Source organism: Trachypithecus francoisi, unplaced genomic scaffold (assembly GCF_009764315.1).
Source record: "Trachypithecus francoisi isolate TF-2019V2 unplaced genomic scaffold, Tfra_2.0 Lachesis_group10, whole genome shotgun sequence".
In the NCBI taxonomy this organism is placed as follows: Eukaryota; Metazoa; Chordata; class Mammalia; order Primates; family Cercopithecidae; genus Trachypithecus; species Trachypithecus francoisi.
In genome coordinates, this window is record NW_022681455.1 from 26,852,642 (window position 1) to 26,869,741 (window position 17,100).

Sequence of the window (17,100 nt, forward strand, 5' to 3'; positions counted from 1 at the left end):
AAGAATCACATATTATTCAGATTCATTGAATAATATGTCTATTTGTAAATGCAGTAATATGATTTTGGACTTTTTTTTTCAGTCCTGTTGGATTATTGAATTGTCTCAAACCTAAAGTGCTACCTTTCAAGCCAGAATTTTAGATGCCTGATTGTATTAGTCAGGGTTCTCCAGAGAGACAAAACCAATATGATACAGATATAGACATATATGTATGAGTGAGCATTTATTAGGGAAATTTTCTCATGTGATTATGGAGGCTGAGAAATCCCATGACAGCTCGTCTGTAGGCTGGAGACCTTGGGATGCTGGTAGCATGGTTCAGTTTAAGTTCGAAAGCCTCAGAACTAGGGACGCCGATTGTGTAAATCTCAGTCCGAACCGAAAGACCTGAGAACCCAGGGCATCCTGGTACAACTTCCGAAGCTGAAAGGCTGGAAAGGTAGGAGTTCTGATGTCCAAGGGCAGAAGAAGAAAAATGTCTCAGGGGAGAGAAGAATTTGTCTTTCCTCTGACTTTTATTCTGTTGGGCCTTCAGCCAATAGGAAGGGAGAATTTCCCACTGACATACATGCCAATCTCTTCTGGAGGTCAGCATTCTGGAAACACATTCACAGACACACCCAGAAATAATGTTGTACCAGTTGTTTAGGTATTCTTAATCCAGTCAAGGTGACATCTAAAATTAACCAGCACATGGATTAACTTCCAGGATCCACTATTCTAGTTTCCAAATATGGTCTGGGGATTCCTAGGGTGATCTCTGATATACTGTTAAGGAGCCCCCAATGTTAATACTATTTTCATTATAATATTAATAATATAACATTTTTTGTTTTTGATTTCATTCTCTTGGTAGGGTACAATAAGGTTTTTGGGGGCCTATATAACCTGTGATATACCAATAGATTTAATACAAAAGCAGATATGAGAATACAAATGTCTTCTATGAAGCCAGACATTAGATTTGGAAAAAGTTAACCAATGTCACACTTCTTGTTCTTTTGTTTAGACACAATAGTTGATTTTTTTCACAAATCATTCTATTTATATTAACCTGTAATTGGTGCATTCATGGTATTTTAACATGAATTAGTAAGCTACATTTTAACATTTTCTGTTTCAATCATAAATGCCGTAAATATTAACAAATACCAACCTAAATAAGCAAAAGCTCCTCAAGGCCCTCAGTAGTTACTAAGTGTCTTAAGACATAATTAGACCGGGAAGTTTGAAGCCACTGGTGCCCTCACTGAACCTGAATGCTGACATAGACCTGGTCCAGTACTACTCTGCTCCACCAGGACCTCAAACCTCAACCACACTCAAGGACTAACTACTGACTCCTTGTTTATTGCAGGGACACAGGAGCCAAATCACATCCACATGAGTCCATGTTCTTCATTCATCTTCGTCCCAGGTCCAGGCCTGTGGGTGTGTGCTCTGGAAATCCTGGGGTTGGGTGGAAATGAGCCATCATATCCCAGGACCCCTTAGCTGTTATGGTGGGGCTTAACCACCGTCACAACCTTGCTCCCTCCCAGCTCTCTTGTTCTACCTCTCCTATCTCTGACCTGTGTATCTGGTTCCCTCTTCTCTCTGGTGGTCCTGTGGATTCTTCTCTCCTCTCACATCCTGGTGACCCCTGCTGGCCTCATTCCAAATCCACAGCATCTGGTGCCAACTGGCATATTGGGCTCAATGTCATCATCCTGATGTTAAGCAGCAAGTTCACTGCCAATCAGCTTCTCACACTTTCTTCCTGGCTGGGAGCTGTGTAACACCTAGTTCCCTATGCCTGGATGTCAGATATAAAAGAAGTTCCTCTTCAAAGGTTTGGCTTGTTCAGTGCCCTTGTTCTTTGTTCCCTACTTATAAGGCCAAACTAACCTCGTTATCCTTTATGTCTCCCTGTCTTAGTTTCAGTAAACAACTTTTCCACTGGTCCTTACCTACAGAGCCCACATCTGCTACTCACTGTGTAAATTACCCCTCCCATTGCAATGGCTCTTCCCACAGAAACTGACCTTCCAACCTGTGTAACCACACCCCTGCCCCTTTCAAGTTAGCTAATCAGGTTCGGCTTAGATTGTGTGGTCCAACTCTGGTGAGTGGTGACTGAACACAGAAGCTGGGACAAGCAGCATTAGGAGTAAAAATTCTTTCCCTCTTTGTTTGGTGTATTCTTGTGGTGACCAGACTTGCGAGCAGCACCCTTCTGCAGAAGTAAATTGCCTAGCTGAGAAAGCCTTTTGCCAGAGTGCTGACTCTTCTTTGGGGCACTGAGCATTTATTTCTAACGCTGGATCCTATCCCATAGTTACAAGCAAAGGAATTACTAAATCTACAGCCTAGTGAGGAGTAGTGAACAGGGGCTGAGGTCTGGACTGGGTGTGAAAGAGGCAGCTGGAAGATGTTCTCTTGTGTGACCAGAGGGGAGGAGGGCATGTCTTCCACCAGGGGCATTATGCAGTGGCTGCTGAGATGGCCAGGGCTTGCCTCCACGGCTGTGAGACCAGGGAACTGATTCTGTGGGCCATGGTGGGTCCCCGATCTGTGAACTGTCAGGCCTCTTCAGACATCATGATCACACGTGAATGCGGAGCAGATGAAGATGCAGCTGTCACAAGACTGTAACTTGAAGAATGGCTTCAGGGGCCTGGAAAAGGCTGAACGGGGAAACGTGCAGATGTGCGATCTGTCCCTCATGCTGTAGAAGGAGACGTCTCCAGCTTCATACTCCAGGAAGACGCCCAACCGGCAAAGGGGCTCATTCAGAGAGAGAATCGACTTAGCAGAGGTCAGGGCCCAGTATTTGCTTTCATACAGCTCCAAGGTCCAGAAGCCATTCTGAGGAAGTAGCAGGACATCCTATTTCCTCTCAACGCTGTCTCTACAGACCCCCACAGTCCACTCAATTACATTTTCCACCTCCACCTCCCAGTAATGTTTCCCTGAGGCGAAGCTCTCCCGGCCAGGACACAAAGCTGACTGTTGAAATCTCTCTGGATTATACAGCCCGCTCTCCCTGGAGGGAGCCAATGTCACACTTCCTTGGTCGTCTGATAAGAGATCGAGATGAGCAGTGTCTGTGTGCAGGACCACACTGGCTGCAGAGGAATTCTCAGGTTTAGGCCTTGGGTCTCAGGAACCCTCGGGATTGTGTGGTTCCTGGTCCCCAGAAAAGTCTCAGAAAACTACAGGGGAATCCCCGTGAAGGGGCCATTTCCACGAAGGCCCCCTGATCCCAGGCAGCTCATACCCTGAGAATTACTGAAGCTGCAGGGTTTTTTGTTTTTGTTTTTGTTTTCTTTGAGACGTAGTTTCACTCTTATTGCCCAGGCTGGAGTACAATGGGTCGATCTTGGTTTACCGCAACCTCCGCCTCCTGGGTTCAGGCAATTCTCCTGCCTCAGCTTCCCCAGTGGCTGGAATTACAGGCATGCGCGGAAACCAATTTTGCATTTTTAGTAGAAATAGGATTTCTCCATGTTGGTCAGGCTGGTACTGAACTCCTGACCTCAGGTGATCCGCCCGCCTCGGCCTCCCAAGTGCTGGGATTACAGGCGTGGGCCATGGCCCCCGACCTCTGAAGCTGCACTTCTATCTCTCCAGAGACAGAAGCAGCACCCTCAGGTTGAGAAGAATTGAGGTTCTTTGAAATCCAGAGAGTTTAGGAAACGAGCCCAAATTAATGATTCACACTTTCTCTCAGCATTCTAAGATCTATTGCCTTTTCTATTCAAGACCTAGGATCTCTGGGACTTTTTTTAGTTAGAACCTTTTAATTATCTGGTTCAAACTAGCACAGAGGCTTTATGTCCTGCTCCTTCTCTCCCCAGTTGATCAACTAAGGTGAGTCTTTCCCTTCACACTGTCCTGGAGGGTAAAGGGTCTCTTCATTGGTTCTATGTGTTCCTTTTACCAGATGACAACTGATTTAAATGACTGACAAGGGCACCCTTCAAGGATAAAGAAGGAGAATAAATGTCCCCCCCGAAAAAACCTGTTGCCTGTGGGGTCTGTAGGCAAAAGTAGGGAGGAATTATTTCCATCTAGTTTTGCTTAAACAACATGGGTCTGATGTCTGCAGGTATGACTTCTGTATACCTATTGGATCAACAAACTCCAAATGGAAAAAAAGATTCTGTCCGGGGAAAAGGGATTTGACCAGGAAAGGAAAGAAACTGTGCTAAACGAACTGGGGAAAGGGCATATGGGTAGATAGAGGAAATGTAGGTGCCTACCTAGGTCCATTTCCTGTCAGTCAGTGCGAGAAACGCTCCAGGCTCTGGGCATTCTGCAAGCTTCTCCCATCTGCATTTATTCTCATTCAGTTTACCTTTCTATTGTGTTAAAATGATTTCCTCTATTCTCCATGGTGAAATATCTGGTTGTGACATTTTGCTGTTTTGTCCCAAGTTGACAGTGGCAATTTTGAAATTCACCTAAAGAGGAAAGGTCCATGTGTCATGGTATCTGGTAAAACTTGGATTCTGTGGTGCTTATGGGCTGAGGGGCTGTATCATAAGATGGAAAGTGCTCATTGGGAGTGGGCAATTGGGTTCTGTGCTCTCCCATTCACCCAGATGCCTCCCCTGGCAGGCTATACACAAAGTATCAGTGCTCTCTTAGAAGCAGAAAGGCATTTCTGGCCACCTATTTGTATACCATTCTGTGAGGCTTATTGGGAACCTTTGTAGCCTCTTCCCCACATGGGCCTTCAACTATACAGTCTACACCATCCCTAGTACATAAATTGCTAAGACAGCATTGTCTTCTTTCAAATTGATCCAGAATCAAAGAGCAAAAACCAGTGAAGCATATATATGGGAAACCTCTGGTAATCATGCATTAAATTATTCCAAAAAAGAAAGGATCCTGGGATGTAAACCATAGGGTTGATTGAGAGCTGCTGGGATTCCCTGACAGAAGAGCCATGATGCATCACTGCTGGGACACTGTTGATGAACTGACCCTAGTTCCCTGCTGTCCCCACTGGGTCCCTTGCTCATCTTGTCTAATGAGTCCTGTTAGCTAGCTGATGGGGAGAAAGCTGAGATCTGAGGGAACATCAGGGGCACTCACCAGCATGTAAGGATATTCTTCTCCATCTTTAAGGGACAGACAGAGGTGAATGTCATGAGATATTGCTAACTGAGCAGAACTCAAATTGTATATGGAGTAGTTCAGGAAAGGCTAAACTTACGCAATTCTTCTTGAAGTTGCTCTGAAAAACAAACAGAAACAAAATCATGTCTTCAATAGAAGAACTAAAAGAAGTTGGGTTTATAGTAAACAATGCAGGAACCGTCCTTTCTATGAACAACAGCATCTCCCTTCCCTCATGCCTAGGGCACTGTCAGAAACCAGAAATGATATATGATCAGGTGGCTGGGTAGTACTGGTACATTGTACACTTGCTTTTGCTCAACCATTTAGTACTTTATGTAGCCAGGTAAATGAATGCAATGCCAGAAGAATGAAAGAACAAAAGCTCTGAGATATTCATTCCAAAGACATGAGAATTCCAAGTCCTTGCTGCTGCTGCCATGCATTTCCTCTGTCTTCCATACACTGGTACCTGGGAGAGCTGTGTCTTTTCTATAATGGTGAACTGTCCTCCTACTCTTACTCTTTTTTTTTTTTTTTTAATTAGAGACAGGGTCTCACTTTATTGCCCAGGTTGGTCTCGAACTCCTAGGCTCAAGTGATCTGCCTGCCTCAGCCTCCCACAGTACTGGGATTGAAGGCATGAGCCACCATACTTGGCCTCTTTTACCTTGTATTTGAAGTTCTTTCTTTTTCCACACGTTCTTTCTCCAGTTCCTTTAGTGCAGTTTCTTTCCTTTCCTCTTCAAACTCCTTTTGCCCTGACAGAATCTTTTTTCCCTTTTGCAGTTTGTTGATCCAATAGATGCATACAGCAATGAATATCATCAGAACAACCACGATAACAGGCAGGATCACCACACAGGGAGACCCGCTGGGCATAACGGATTCTCAAAAGGCAGCCAGAAATGTCCACTTAGTTTGAAACAGAACATCCAGGTGAGAGCGCCCCTAGCAGCACAGCTCTAGAGCTCCTCAGCCACCTGCTCTGTTAGTTTCTCCCTCAGAAAACTTGGATGGGCAAAGTGATGCTGGCTCAGCCCTGGCTGACACCTCAGTGGCTCCCAGGGCCAAGGCCCAGAGGTAGCAAAGCAGAAACATCTGGAGTCACTGTGGGAAGGACCATGGTGCATAAAGCTAACCAGCCATGCTGAATCAGCACAGCCACCACCCTGCCTAAAGCCACCACCACTCACACCTTGAATACTCCAGTGCCCTCCTTCTTGTTCTGCCCTTACCATCAGTAGTCCATTCTCAGCAGACCAACCCAAGTGAGATCATGTGAATTTTTAGCTCAAAACCTTTCAATACTTTCCATGTCACTCGCTGTGAAAACCAAAGGCTGTTTGTGACTTGCAGTGGAATCATGGGGGCACTGCACTTTTCCTTGTTGCTTTCTCTTAACCCTCCTTTCTGGAAACCTTGTTCAACCACCCAGTTTGAACTTGCCATCTATTTCTTGCTAGGCTCCTGCCAAGCAAGTTCATTATTCCCTCCGTCTTTGCCTCAGCCCCCGTGAAACACAGATTGCAATCATCATCTAAAAGTGTGGAGGCCAAAGCTTGGAAGCATTAAATCCTTTGAGGAGACACAGGCAGTAGGTGGCATGGGAAGCCTAGGAAGGACAAAGTTCTTTGGGCAGGCATCGCCTCCTCTGTTTGGCATTTCCATCCTCACTCTCCATGCAGTATCACTCAGTGTGTGTCTCCTTCCCCTCAGCTCCACCCTTTATGTGTCTTCCTACCCACAAAGGATGTCAAGGGAACTTTTCTTCCCCAAATCACAATAGTTGGAGAAGAAAAAAGGAAAAAGGAATATAGTTTCTCAGGTTGTTGGTCCAGGGAACATACAGTGATTTACTCACCAGACTTGAAGAGGGCCATTTTCCATTCTGAAAGGAAGGAGACACAGATAAGAAAAAGGTCAGTATTCTTGTACTTTTCCCACTCCATTCTCCTCTCACTACATGTTTTCTCTCTTTTTCTTCAGAGTATCTTCCAGGGTCCAGCTTCCCTCCTCTACAGCTCTGATGGATCAGGGGTGGCACCTTCTCAAAAATGTCAGGCTAGGCTCCCTGTGTCATGGTATATGCAGGATGCATGGCCAGGCTTTGCAAGGGAGTGTGCTGGATCAGAAGTTTCCCAGAGGCTCCAGAAAAGCAGAGGTGAACCCCCACCACACAGAAATTGAGTCTTTGGATTAGATCTAATTAATCCAGCAGAGAACATCCACGGGTCACAGCAGAGAAAAGGTTGAAATATTCAGGGCACATGACCCAGCAAACTTACAGAGCATCAGGCTGACTTATCAGTATCAGACGAAGACTCCTTTCCACCTACAATGAAAGAAAGGTAGAGGTGTCACCTGAACTCTGCCTTTTCTGTGTTGGCCCCGTCCCCTTCTTTTTGCGTCCATCTAGTCTTTTTTTTTTTTTTTTGACCATCCCACCCTTCCCCATGGTCTCCATCTGCAGGTACAATTCTTTCTTCACCTCTTCTTCGTATCAAGTCTGGGAACATCGACTGAGTGCTAGTGGCAGGGCAGGCACTGTGAGAGTTCCTTCCCAATGGGGTCCAGCTCATCTGTTTTGAATCTGTACCTGGGCATAGGTGTCACCATGTCGATATGTGAATGTCTAGGAGTACAAGATCCATCCTTCTCAATCTGTATAATTTCTTACCTTGCTCTAAAAAGAATTTGGGAAATTTAAAGAGCAATTTCAGGGACTAGTTTTTGAAAGCAATTATGGTCAATCTGTACCAATTGAGCCACTGTGGCTACTCCTCTTTATTAAACATACTTTTCTCCCTCTCTCTTTTCTGATTTTCTTATTTCTTAAATCTTCCATTCTTGTTTTCCTTTCAACAGCCTCTAGATTGTGGAAAACACAATCCTGCCATAGAAAATGCACCTCATTCTTCTTTTCCCTCTTCCTTTTGAAGTGTAACCCTGGATATTCTTCAGTGCTTCTTAGAGCTTAAGGGTCTGTAGCCCCTAGTAGAAAGAGATTGAAGACCTCTTTTTTTTTTTTTTTTTTCTAGAGAGAAAAATCACTGGGTGGTTTCTCCAAAGAGCCACACTTGTTTTCTTTTTCTGAGTAAAGGGATCCAAGACCACTTTTCAACCCTGGGATATGACTTATGGGCTGGAAAATAACAAAGCAGAGAGAGAGAGTAATAGATTTGAATTAGAGAAAATGTCAGAGCCACTCACGAGTCAAGTACTGGATTTTTCTTCTCTCTGCAATGGAATGAACAGGGAAGAGTCATCAAGGTGCTCAAAGCCGGGATAGGAAGACATGCCCAGGTCTCTGGGGGAATGGGAAAACTTACTGAGTTCCTCCTGGAGGCTCTCTGGAAAATAACCAAAAACAAAAAACAAAAACAAAACAAAAAAAAGATGAACTGTTATGGGTAAGGTGGGTATTTCGGGAAATAAACCTTAAACATGATGCGGTGCCAGGGTGGGGGAAAGAGGTGAGGTTTTCAGGCTGGGGCACGCAAGCCTGGGGCTTAGATTCTCTGCTTGCGTTGGATACCTCTTAGGCTTATTTCCTGCTTTGTTGCAGCATATCCCCGTTCTTTCATCTCTTGCTCGCTTTCTATCTCACTGGATAAAGCAGTTATTTCCTTTTGTTGTCTCCACAAGAAGTAACTGGCTCCACCGAGAAGCAGCAGCAAGATAGGCAGGGTCCCTGCCAGGGCTGTGATCCAGGGCTGGGCACTCCTGAAGAAGGGGTCTGCGAATGGGGAGAGCTGTGGGTCATGGGCGCTGGTGCACTCAGCCTCCCCAGCCTCAGTGCCCCAAGTTTTAGCTGCTCAGACCAGGTTGGGGGCAGGGAAGCTATCTCATGAGGTTAAATAAGGATTCTCTCCCTAAAGTCTCAGAGGACTATAGATAAGACTTTGGTAAATCCTCACTACAAGCTTCTACTATTACTTATCTTGAGATGTCTGCCTCTCACATGGAAAGTAACTTGAGCAGAGTTATACACACTTTTTTCTAAATATTTTTTCAATAGGTAACACATTTACATGGTTCAAAACTACATATACATAAAGGCATGCAACTCTCTCATCCACCCAGTCCTCCCTCCCTCCATGTATTAACTTCTCCTTAGTCCACTTAATATGATGCTTAGGAACATAACCTGTGGAGTCAGAGGGCATGGGTTTAAATGCTGGCTCCCCCGTGTGACTAGCAGTGTGATGTTGGACTACTACATAACCTCTCTGTTTGTAGTGGCCTAATCTATAAAATGAGGGTAATGATAATACCTATCTCCTGAGGTTAGAAGAATTAAATTAATACTTATAAAGTGCCTGATGTACAGTGAGTATTACAAAATTGCTTGTTGAAGTTTAAAAATGTAAACTAAATAACCCAATCGAGAACTAAAAAAAAGTAAATTAAAGTATATTCTTATTTTTCCTCTTGTTTAAACTAAAAACAGCATTCTATACACGTCCCTCTGCATCTTGCTTTTTCTGTGGAAAGTGTACCTTGGAGATCTTTCCATATTATTATAGAGAGAATTGCTTCTTTTTCCTTTTACAAACTGGGCACTATTCCCTTGTATGGAAGTTCCCTGGCAGTGAACATCTGCACAGTTTCTAACCTTGTGCAATCGTAATCAGTGCTATAAGAAACCTTTTACAGGCCGGTTGCAGTGACTCATGCCTGTAATCCCAGCACTTTGGGAGGCTGAGGCGGGTGGATCGCTTGAGGTCAGGAGTTCGAGACCAGCCTGGCTAACATGGTAAAACCCCATCTCTACTAAAAATACAAAAATTGGCTGGATGTGGTGGCACACGCTTGTAATCTCAGCTACTCGGTAGGCTGAGGCAGGAGGATCACTTGAACCTGGGAAGCGGAGTCTGCAATGAGCCGAGATTGTAACACTGCACTCCAGCCTGGGTGACAGTGAGACTCCGTCTAACAAACAAAACACAACAAAAAACAGAAACCTTTTACATGGATCATCTCATACAAATGCAAGCTTGTCTATCAGATAAATTCCTAGAAGTGGAAGTTTGGATCGATAAGTATGGAGTTTGGATAGATATTGCTATTGAGCCCCCAATAGAGGTTGACCTAATGCCCACCAAAAATACAGCAAGTTACACGAAAAAATGACTGAGAGTCACTGCCTTCCTACGTTCCTATGAAAACCATGTATTATAAGCCAAAGCAGTTTTGTTTTGATTTTTGTAAATATCATAAGTGAAAAATGATTTCAAATGTTTCCCTAATGAGTGAGAATGAGCACTCTTTTGTGGGTTATTTCCTTTTCTATGAATTGATAATTCATGAACTTTGTTAAAAAAATTTTTACTAGGTTTTTATTTTATTTTATTTTATTTATTTTTTGAGACAGGGTCTCACTCTGTCATCCAGGCTGAAGTGCAGTGGTCTGCTCTCAGCTCACTGCAACATCTGCCTCCTGGGTTCAAGTGATTTTCGTGCCTCAGCCTCCTGAGTAGCTGGGATTACAGGTGCATACCACCACACCTGGCTAATTTTTTGAATTTTTAGAAAAGATGGAGTTTCACCATGGCCAGGCAGGTCTCAAACTCCTGGCCTCAATGATCTGCCTGTCTCAGGCTCCCAAAGTGCTGGGATTACAGGCATGAGCCACCATGCTGGGCCAAAACGTTTTACTAGGTTTTTAGAATCTCCTTCTTATTCAAGGAGATCAGCTGTTTCTCTATGATAAGAGTTTGTATATATACATATATATGTGTGTGTGTGTGTGTGTGTGTGTGTGTGTGTGTATGTATACCATTTTGTCATTTGACGTTATATAAGGAGCTTATCTGAATGTTTTTCCCCCAATTTCCATTGCCTGTCATACTTTCTGGCAGATAGGAAATGTTCAGAAAATGTTTGTGTTGTGAATACCTTTATGGAGGAAAGAATCTCCCCTGGAACAAGGCAGCGCCTCCAGATCTGTGCTTTGGGCCTTATATTCAGTGCAGAGACCCAGGTCTACCACAGATACTAACACATCCCCCTTCATTCAACTGCCACAGCTCAGCTCAGAAAGCTGAGGCCAAGCACGTACTGACCTGCGATAGAAACGCTGGCTGTCTTTTCCAGGCCAAGGACAGCATTTCTGATGATGCAGGATACACTCTCCCCGGAGCCACCTCTGATGATCACAGATGCTGCCACTGCATATAGGCCCACTCCGTCTGCAACCACAGGTGCTTCCACAGCTGGGATGTTCTGTCCCTTGGCATTGCTCCACTGTATTTTGGGTTGGGGATACCAGCCAGTGGACCTGCACTCCAGATGGATCCCTCCATCCTCATAACCCTTCACTTCAACATGAAGATTAGAACCCAGTGCTGTGGAAGGATAATTTGGCCTAGATTCTTGATAGCTCTTGCATTAAGGAGGGTCTCAATGGGAATCAATGGCAGACTCAGATTTGATAATTCAAGAGAGATTTCATTCAGGAGCTGTTTACAAAAGTGTGGTCATGATGAGGGGAAAACTAAATTTGCTAGTGCAGTATCCCAGGGTCAGTAATGTGTGGTTATTCCCACCCACACCAATTACCAGAGGGAGGAGGAGAGGAAGCTGTTTTGAATACATAAAAGAAGAGATTCATGCATTGAGGACTTCCTTTAGAGGAGCTGTTACTTTCAGCAAGGCAATGCAGCCAGCCTGAAGGTACCGTGCAGCAAAGAAGCCAGGGATTAAGCACCCAGATTTCTTCCTCTTCTCTTCCTACGATTGTCTGCTGCTGATTCCCTTAAACTAAACCCAACCAGAAGCCACAGGGCAAGGGACTGCACTGAGAAAGAGAAAAGCTGTCCCAACATAGGGAAACTGACACTGGGTCTCCGTGTCATCCTGTTGAACATAAGCAATTTCACAGAACACAGACAATGCACTTTGTGACTATGATGGATCATGGGAAAAACAAGACCACCCCACATCATGTGTGAGCATAGAGAAAAACATGAATACTGTGCAAACCACAGCAATGACCAAACAATCAGGGATTGCCGCCCTTCATCAGGGATTGCCGCCCTTCATCAGGGATTGCCGCCCTTCATCAATTACAGCTTTAGTCTCACCCTGGTCTCCTTCTTCCTACATAAGATTGATTAAGGTTCTCACTCATACAGTTAACCTGCCCACACCTTCCTGATGGCATCTCATCCAGAGCAAAAGGCTAAGTCTATAAACTGCCCCCTGCCAATCCCCTAACACAAGCCCAAATTGTATACCAAGTCTGCTCCTCTAATTCCTTCTTATTGAGACCCCACCACAGCTCCCTATGATGTATATTCTTCCTCACTGCAACAAGTAAGAAATACAGCTCGTTCTACTACAGGAGTATTCCTGGGGATGACTGGTTGGAAAACACTGGCAGCAGATATAGTCACTATTCCACCTCCCAGGGCCCATGGTACTGTGTACTTGGAGACACAACAGAAGCCGTCTGTTATACAACTAAACCAAAGTGATGGTGTACCAGTCACTGAAGAGATGGTTTCTAATGTTTCCTATCCCTTGTCCTTCACTTTCCTTATATCTCTGGTCGCCAGAGGAAAGGAGTTCTTTACTTGAGCATGTAGGGTACAGCAGGAATTCTTCCTAAACGAAAACCTGTGTCTTTCTGAAGGGCCGCAGAGAAGCTAAGCTGGAAGGCAGTGCAGGCAATCGCTAGTGATCAGCCAGGAGCGTCTGCAGTGCTTTTGGAAGAGGAACTCTGCATCTGCTCTAGATCCTACAGAGAAATGTTCTCAGAACAAAACCTGGAGGCTCACCTGCAACCTTCAGCTCCACCAGGGCTTTTTCATAGAAGTCACCATCTTGGAAATAACACAAGTACTTTCCACTGTCAGAGGCTGTGACATTGTGTATTCGGAGAGCAGCCTTCCCTGCAGTGATGCCATCCCGTAGAATCGAAGTTCTCCCTCGATATGGTGCACTCTGCCTGTCTTCCACTTCCTTTCCATCTGCATACACATTCACCACCTGCCTTAGGCTGGAACTCACCCACCTCAGCTCCATGGTCTCTGCACTCATGGTCGGGAACAGGTGACAGGGCAGATCAGCGTCTTCACCCACGATGGCCAGGATGGGCCCAGAGGGTCCAAGCACAGAAAACTGAGCTGTCAGCACAAGGGGAAGGCTCCATCAGAGGGTTTTGGATTTGGGGTCATGAGAGGAAGGGTGCTTCTCAGACAGGGAAGGCTAGATACAGAGAACCTAGAGGGGAAACCATTCCTAACAGAAGCACCATTTGTCTCTTAGTGACACATGATCCTTCAGGTTGAGATGGACTTCAGGTATAGGAAGGAGTTGAAGGTTCTAAGAGGGCATTTAGGTAGTTGTCTGCTTAATTATGTAACTGAGGTAATCGTCTGCTTCATAAACATAAATGTGGAATCATGGAATCGTTCCCTACCTGAGCAAGGAGTGTGCAGCTGGACCAAGAAGAAGGCGACATGAAAGCTGAGCAGAAGGAAGGCCAGGGAACTTGCCATTTTCATCTATGCTGCATATCAAGAGACACTAGAAGGTGTGAGACAGACACTGTGGCCTGGAAGAAGCTATAGGATTCTGCGTGGAAACGTCCACTTCCCCAGGGCTAACTCAAGTATGGTAACCGAAGAACATCTTACCTCTGCCAAAAATGTCTGTCCTTGAGTGTCTTTACCTTTGAGTTCCAGTATGGAAAACCATCTGTAAAAGCAATATCTGTTATCTGATCAGGAAATCTCTGACTCTACTGCATTAAAATATTCAGAATCCTATCACTTCCCCACACTTCCCTTGCTAGGTCCAAGCTTCCATCATCCCCCTCTGATTTATGAAGGACCCTCTTCACTGGATTCCCTGGTTCCACCCTTGTTCAACAATATGGGTGTCCAACACTGTGGACTCCTCAAGGGTCAAACTCTTGGCCACTACCATGGTCAACTCATGGCCTGGTGGCTCCTGGTGGATCCAGGCAGATTGCCTGGTGGAGGCTCTGAAGTCATTCAGGGGCTGAACCCACCACATTTAATCACAAAGACATTGATTGGGAGAGCTTTGAATAAGACCAGACCTTACTCATCTTTTCTTTCTTCCCTTCATAAAGTTATTCAACAAATATTTACTGAGCACCCACAATGGGCTGGACCACTATGGTAGAGTTAGGGACACAAAGAGGGTAGACAATAGGTAAAGGCTCTAGAAGTCACAAGCTTGATGATCTTGGTCATGGGACAAAACCATTTAAACTGTAGTTACTCAAAAATATCAAGTATGAGACTTAGAATGTGCACAATTGGCCCCAAAATTCCACTTCCTGATGCCTACTCCAGCAAAGTACTTGCATGGGTGCAGAGAGAAGCCTCTGTGAGAATGACACTGCAGCACTATTTTTAAAGTATGAAAGTGGTTACCAACTGAACCAGTCACCCACAAGAGACTAGTTAGAGGAATCCCTATGATACAGATGTATGATACATCTGCCTGTCTTCCATATATCATAGGGATATGATACATCCCTATGAGGAAATTCAATGCAGCAGTTAAAAAGAGTGATTTAATGTCAATAGCCTGGACAATAGAGATATACTAAGTGATCAAAAAGTATCTTGTAGAACTATACTAATAATTCAATTGAAAAACAAAAGCAAAGCTATACATTTCTGCAAAACTATATATGTAAATGTCTGAAAAAGCCTAAAAAGAGGAATGCTAGACTGAAGATTGGAGGTTAAGTGAGTGAAAGGACACTTTGGCCTTTTGCTTCCTTTACTTTTAAAATTATTGGAATGCTTTAAATTTAAAATTTTCATGTATTAGTTAATAATTAATAATTATTTTGAGGAATAGTAGAGACTGGAACATATTAGTTGCTCAGTAAATACTAACTCCTCAACAGTTTCTCCCAAAACAAAGGAGCATGAGGCCTGTAGCCATAATACCAGCTGCTGTGGGTCTGGGAATGGCCTCTGAAAACAAGGTCTGCAGAGGCAGGTGGGGACATATGTAGAGGAAGCAAGGGAACAGAGGTCTGTGCAGCTGGTCATGCTCCACCCCTGCCTGGATCTTGTATCCACCATTAGACTAAACATTATATTTCACCACATCTTCTGCTTCTCAAAACTGCTCTTTATGCTCCTAAAGAAAAGGAGGTATTATTATTATTAGTCCCTAAGCTAAAAATTTCTCTGCTGTCCTCAGAGGGAGAACTTTTATTTTTTAGGTTATTTATTATTCATTCTTTCTACTATAGACAATTTTGCCAATAAAAAAATATAAAAGGAATATAACCTTAAATACTCTGTAGTTATAATCATATACTTTGCTAATGGAAGTGGAAATGTTTCTGGAAGCATTTGGCCATATATACATGGCAAGGGCCTTTAAAATGTTGTGTCTTTTGCCTTCAAAATTCCAATTATAAAAGTCAGCATTGAAGAAAAAAATTTAGAGATTGATGCAAATATTTAAGGTTAAGGCTGTTCAATCTAGTAAAATCTACAGTAACAAAATGTAGAAACTCAAAAATCCAAAATAAAGAAAGAGTTTAAAAAACAATTGGGGTTTTTGTTTGTTTGTTTGTTCTTTTTCTTCTTTAGGAGCGACTTTCTGAGTCAGAGTAGGCTCAGAGAGACTCTCAATTATTATATATTCATACAATGTAGTAGCTTGTAGCCATGGGAAAGCATGCTTTAGGTTTTGCGGAAATGATGAATGGAAAGAAAACCAAGTACTATCCCTAAAAGATACCAAAAATGGTTTAATAAAAGGATCCAGTGTTATTAAAATTACAAAGAATTTCACTTAATTAAAATTATGATTCCTAGTGGTTACATGGAACATATTTTATGACTGAACCATGCATTGTCTATTCCCCACCTGTTGTATATGAATGTTGGTTCAGATTTTACTATATTATAAATACTTCTGTAATAAACACATTTACATGTAAATCTATAAGGTACTTCTCTTTTTTTTCCTTCTTCAGAATCTCTTAGAATAGATGCCTTGAGTTGACCAGAACAGATTTTAAGGGTTTTTTGTTTTTGTTTTTGTTTTGCCCTTTCTGACCACAATACGTTAAGAAGATGCAGTTGGAATATTTCTTCATTCATGTTATCTCCCTTTCCTTCCACTAAATCCCAACCTCTGCAGTTTCTTATTCTTTGCAGTACTTCTCCTGTCTTCCCATGTGCCCATATGTGCATGTGCAGGTGTGTGCATGTACACACACACACACACACACACACAGAGGCACCGCACCCATTTCTCTGGGCGAGTACTCTCCCTGCATGCCCACTCACCACTCTCAGCGATTCAGCCCCACTCCTCAACCATTTCCCGCACTTACCCCTTGGTGTTCCCATGGGAGAATCAGAGCCCACAGAATAAAAATGGTCAATCAATAGTTCTCCATTCTTTCTATTACGGCTTAGCCTTTCATCCGGAAGAAATGAAAAAGAGAAAGCAAATATTGTCTTCTAACCATGAGAAACAGTAACAGAGTGGCTCTTCGGAAGAAATAGTTTTTTGATTGGCTCAGAAGTGATGTTTCTCATCAGTTGCTGGGCAGAAGCCACTGAGGAAGGTTGAAATGAAAACTGAAAGTACATTGAATTGTACATGTTGAAGAAAAACTCCAGCCCTATCTCCCTTAGTGTTTGTGTTTCTGTGTTTATCTATTTGAATCGTTCTTGTGTGTGGATGTATATAAGTATTTCTTTACATTCACCTGTCTTGTATCTTTTATATCATGATAGAAATATTAGCAGAATGGAGTAGGAAAATAAAAAAATTAAACGTGCAAAGAGAGGAAGATGTACACTAATTAAAATGCTTCTGTGGCAGTTTGCTTGCATGTAGATAGGTACGTAGAAGAGGAGGATCTTTTTTACAGAGCCAAATAAAGGTATGAATGGAAAGAAAATGAGACAAACTGCACCTCTTTAAGAACCTCTGGTATTTAGGCTTAGGACATGTTATCAAATA

At 43.5% G+C, this 17,100-nt stretch overlaps 1 protein-coding gene and 1 pseudogene across 34 annotated transcripts in view; both read right to left on the bottom strand.

Moving 5' to 3' along the window:
* Positions 1-16,653, bottom strand: part of LOC117088317 (butyrophilin subfamily 3 member A2) — a 134,447-nt gene extending 117,794 nt beyond the window's left edge. For 5 of the 33 annotated variants that reach the window (XR_004439156.1, XR_004439159.1, XR_004439155.1 and 2 more), the window contains exons 1-9: positions 16,463-16,642; positions 13,758-13,818; positions 13,541-13,630; positions 12,897-13,244; positions 11,181-11,462; positions 8,651-8,851; positions 8,326-8,422; positions 7,401-7,447; positions 6,977-7,003 (exon numbers count right to left, since the gene is read on the bottom strand). Coding sequence is in view for 3 of the 33 variants with exons in the window: in XM_033219518.1 (XP_033075409.1) it covers positions 7,407-7,447; positions 8,326-8,352; positions 8,445-8,465; positions 8,651-8,851; positions 11,181-11,462; positions 12,897-13,244; positions 13,541-13,625 (1,005 nt within the window). In the remaining 30 variants the exon portion in view is untranslated. Of the gene's footprint in view, positions 1-201; positions 3,429-3,713; positions 4,449-5,088; positions 5,231-6,976; positions 7,004-7,400; positions 7,448-8,325; positions 8,466-8,650; positions 8,852-11,180; positions 11,463-12,896; positions 13,245-13,540; positions 13,631-13,757; positions 13,819-16,462 lie in introns of those variants that run through there. The other 28 variants (XR_004439145.1, XR_004439148.1, XR_004439146.1 and 25 more) reach the window with 22 other exon arrangements.
* On the bottom strand, positions 215-6,995 carry LOC117088496 (annotated as a pseudogene). Its single transcript, XR_004439243.1, has 3 exons — positions 6,977-6,995; positions 5,210-5,230; positions 215-3,143 (listed from the first exon to the last, which is right to left on the bottom strand). The product of XR_004439243.1 is annotated as a putative butyrophilin subfamily 2 member A3 (transcript).
* Positions 16,654-17,100: the final 447 nt, after the last annotated feature.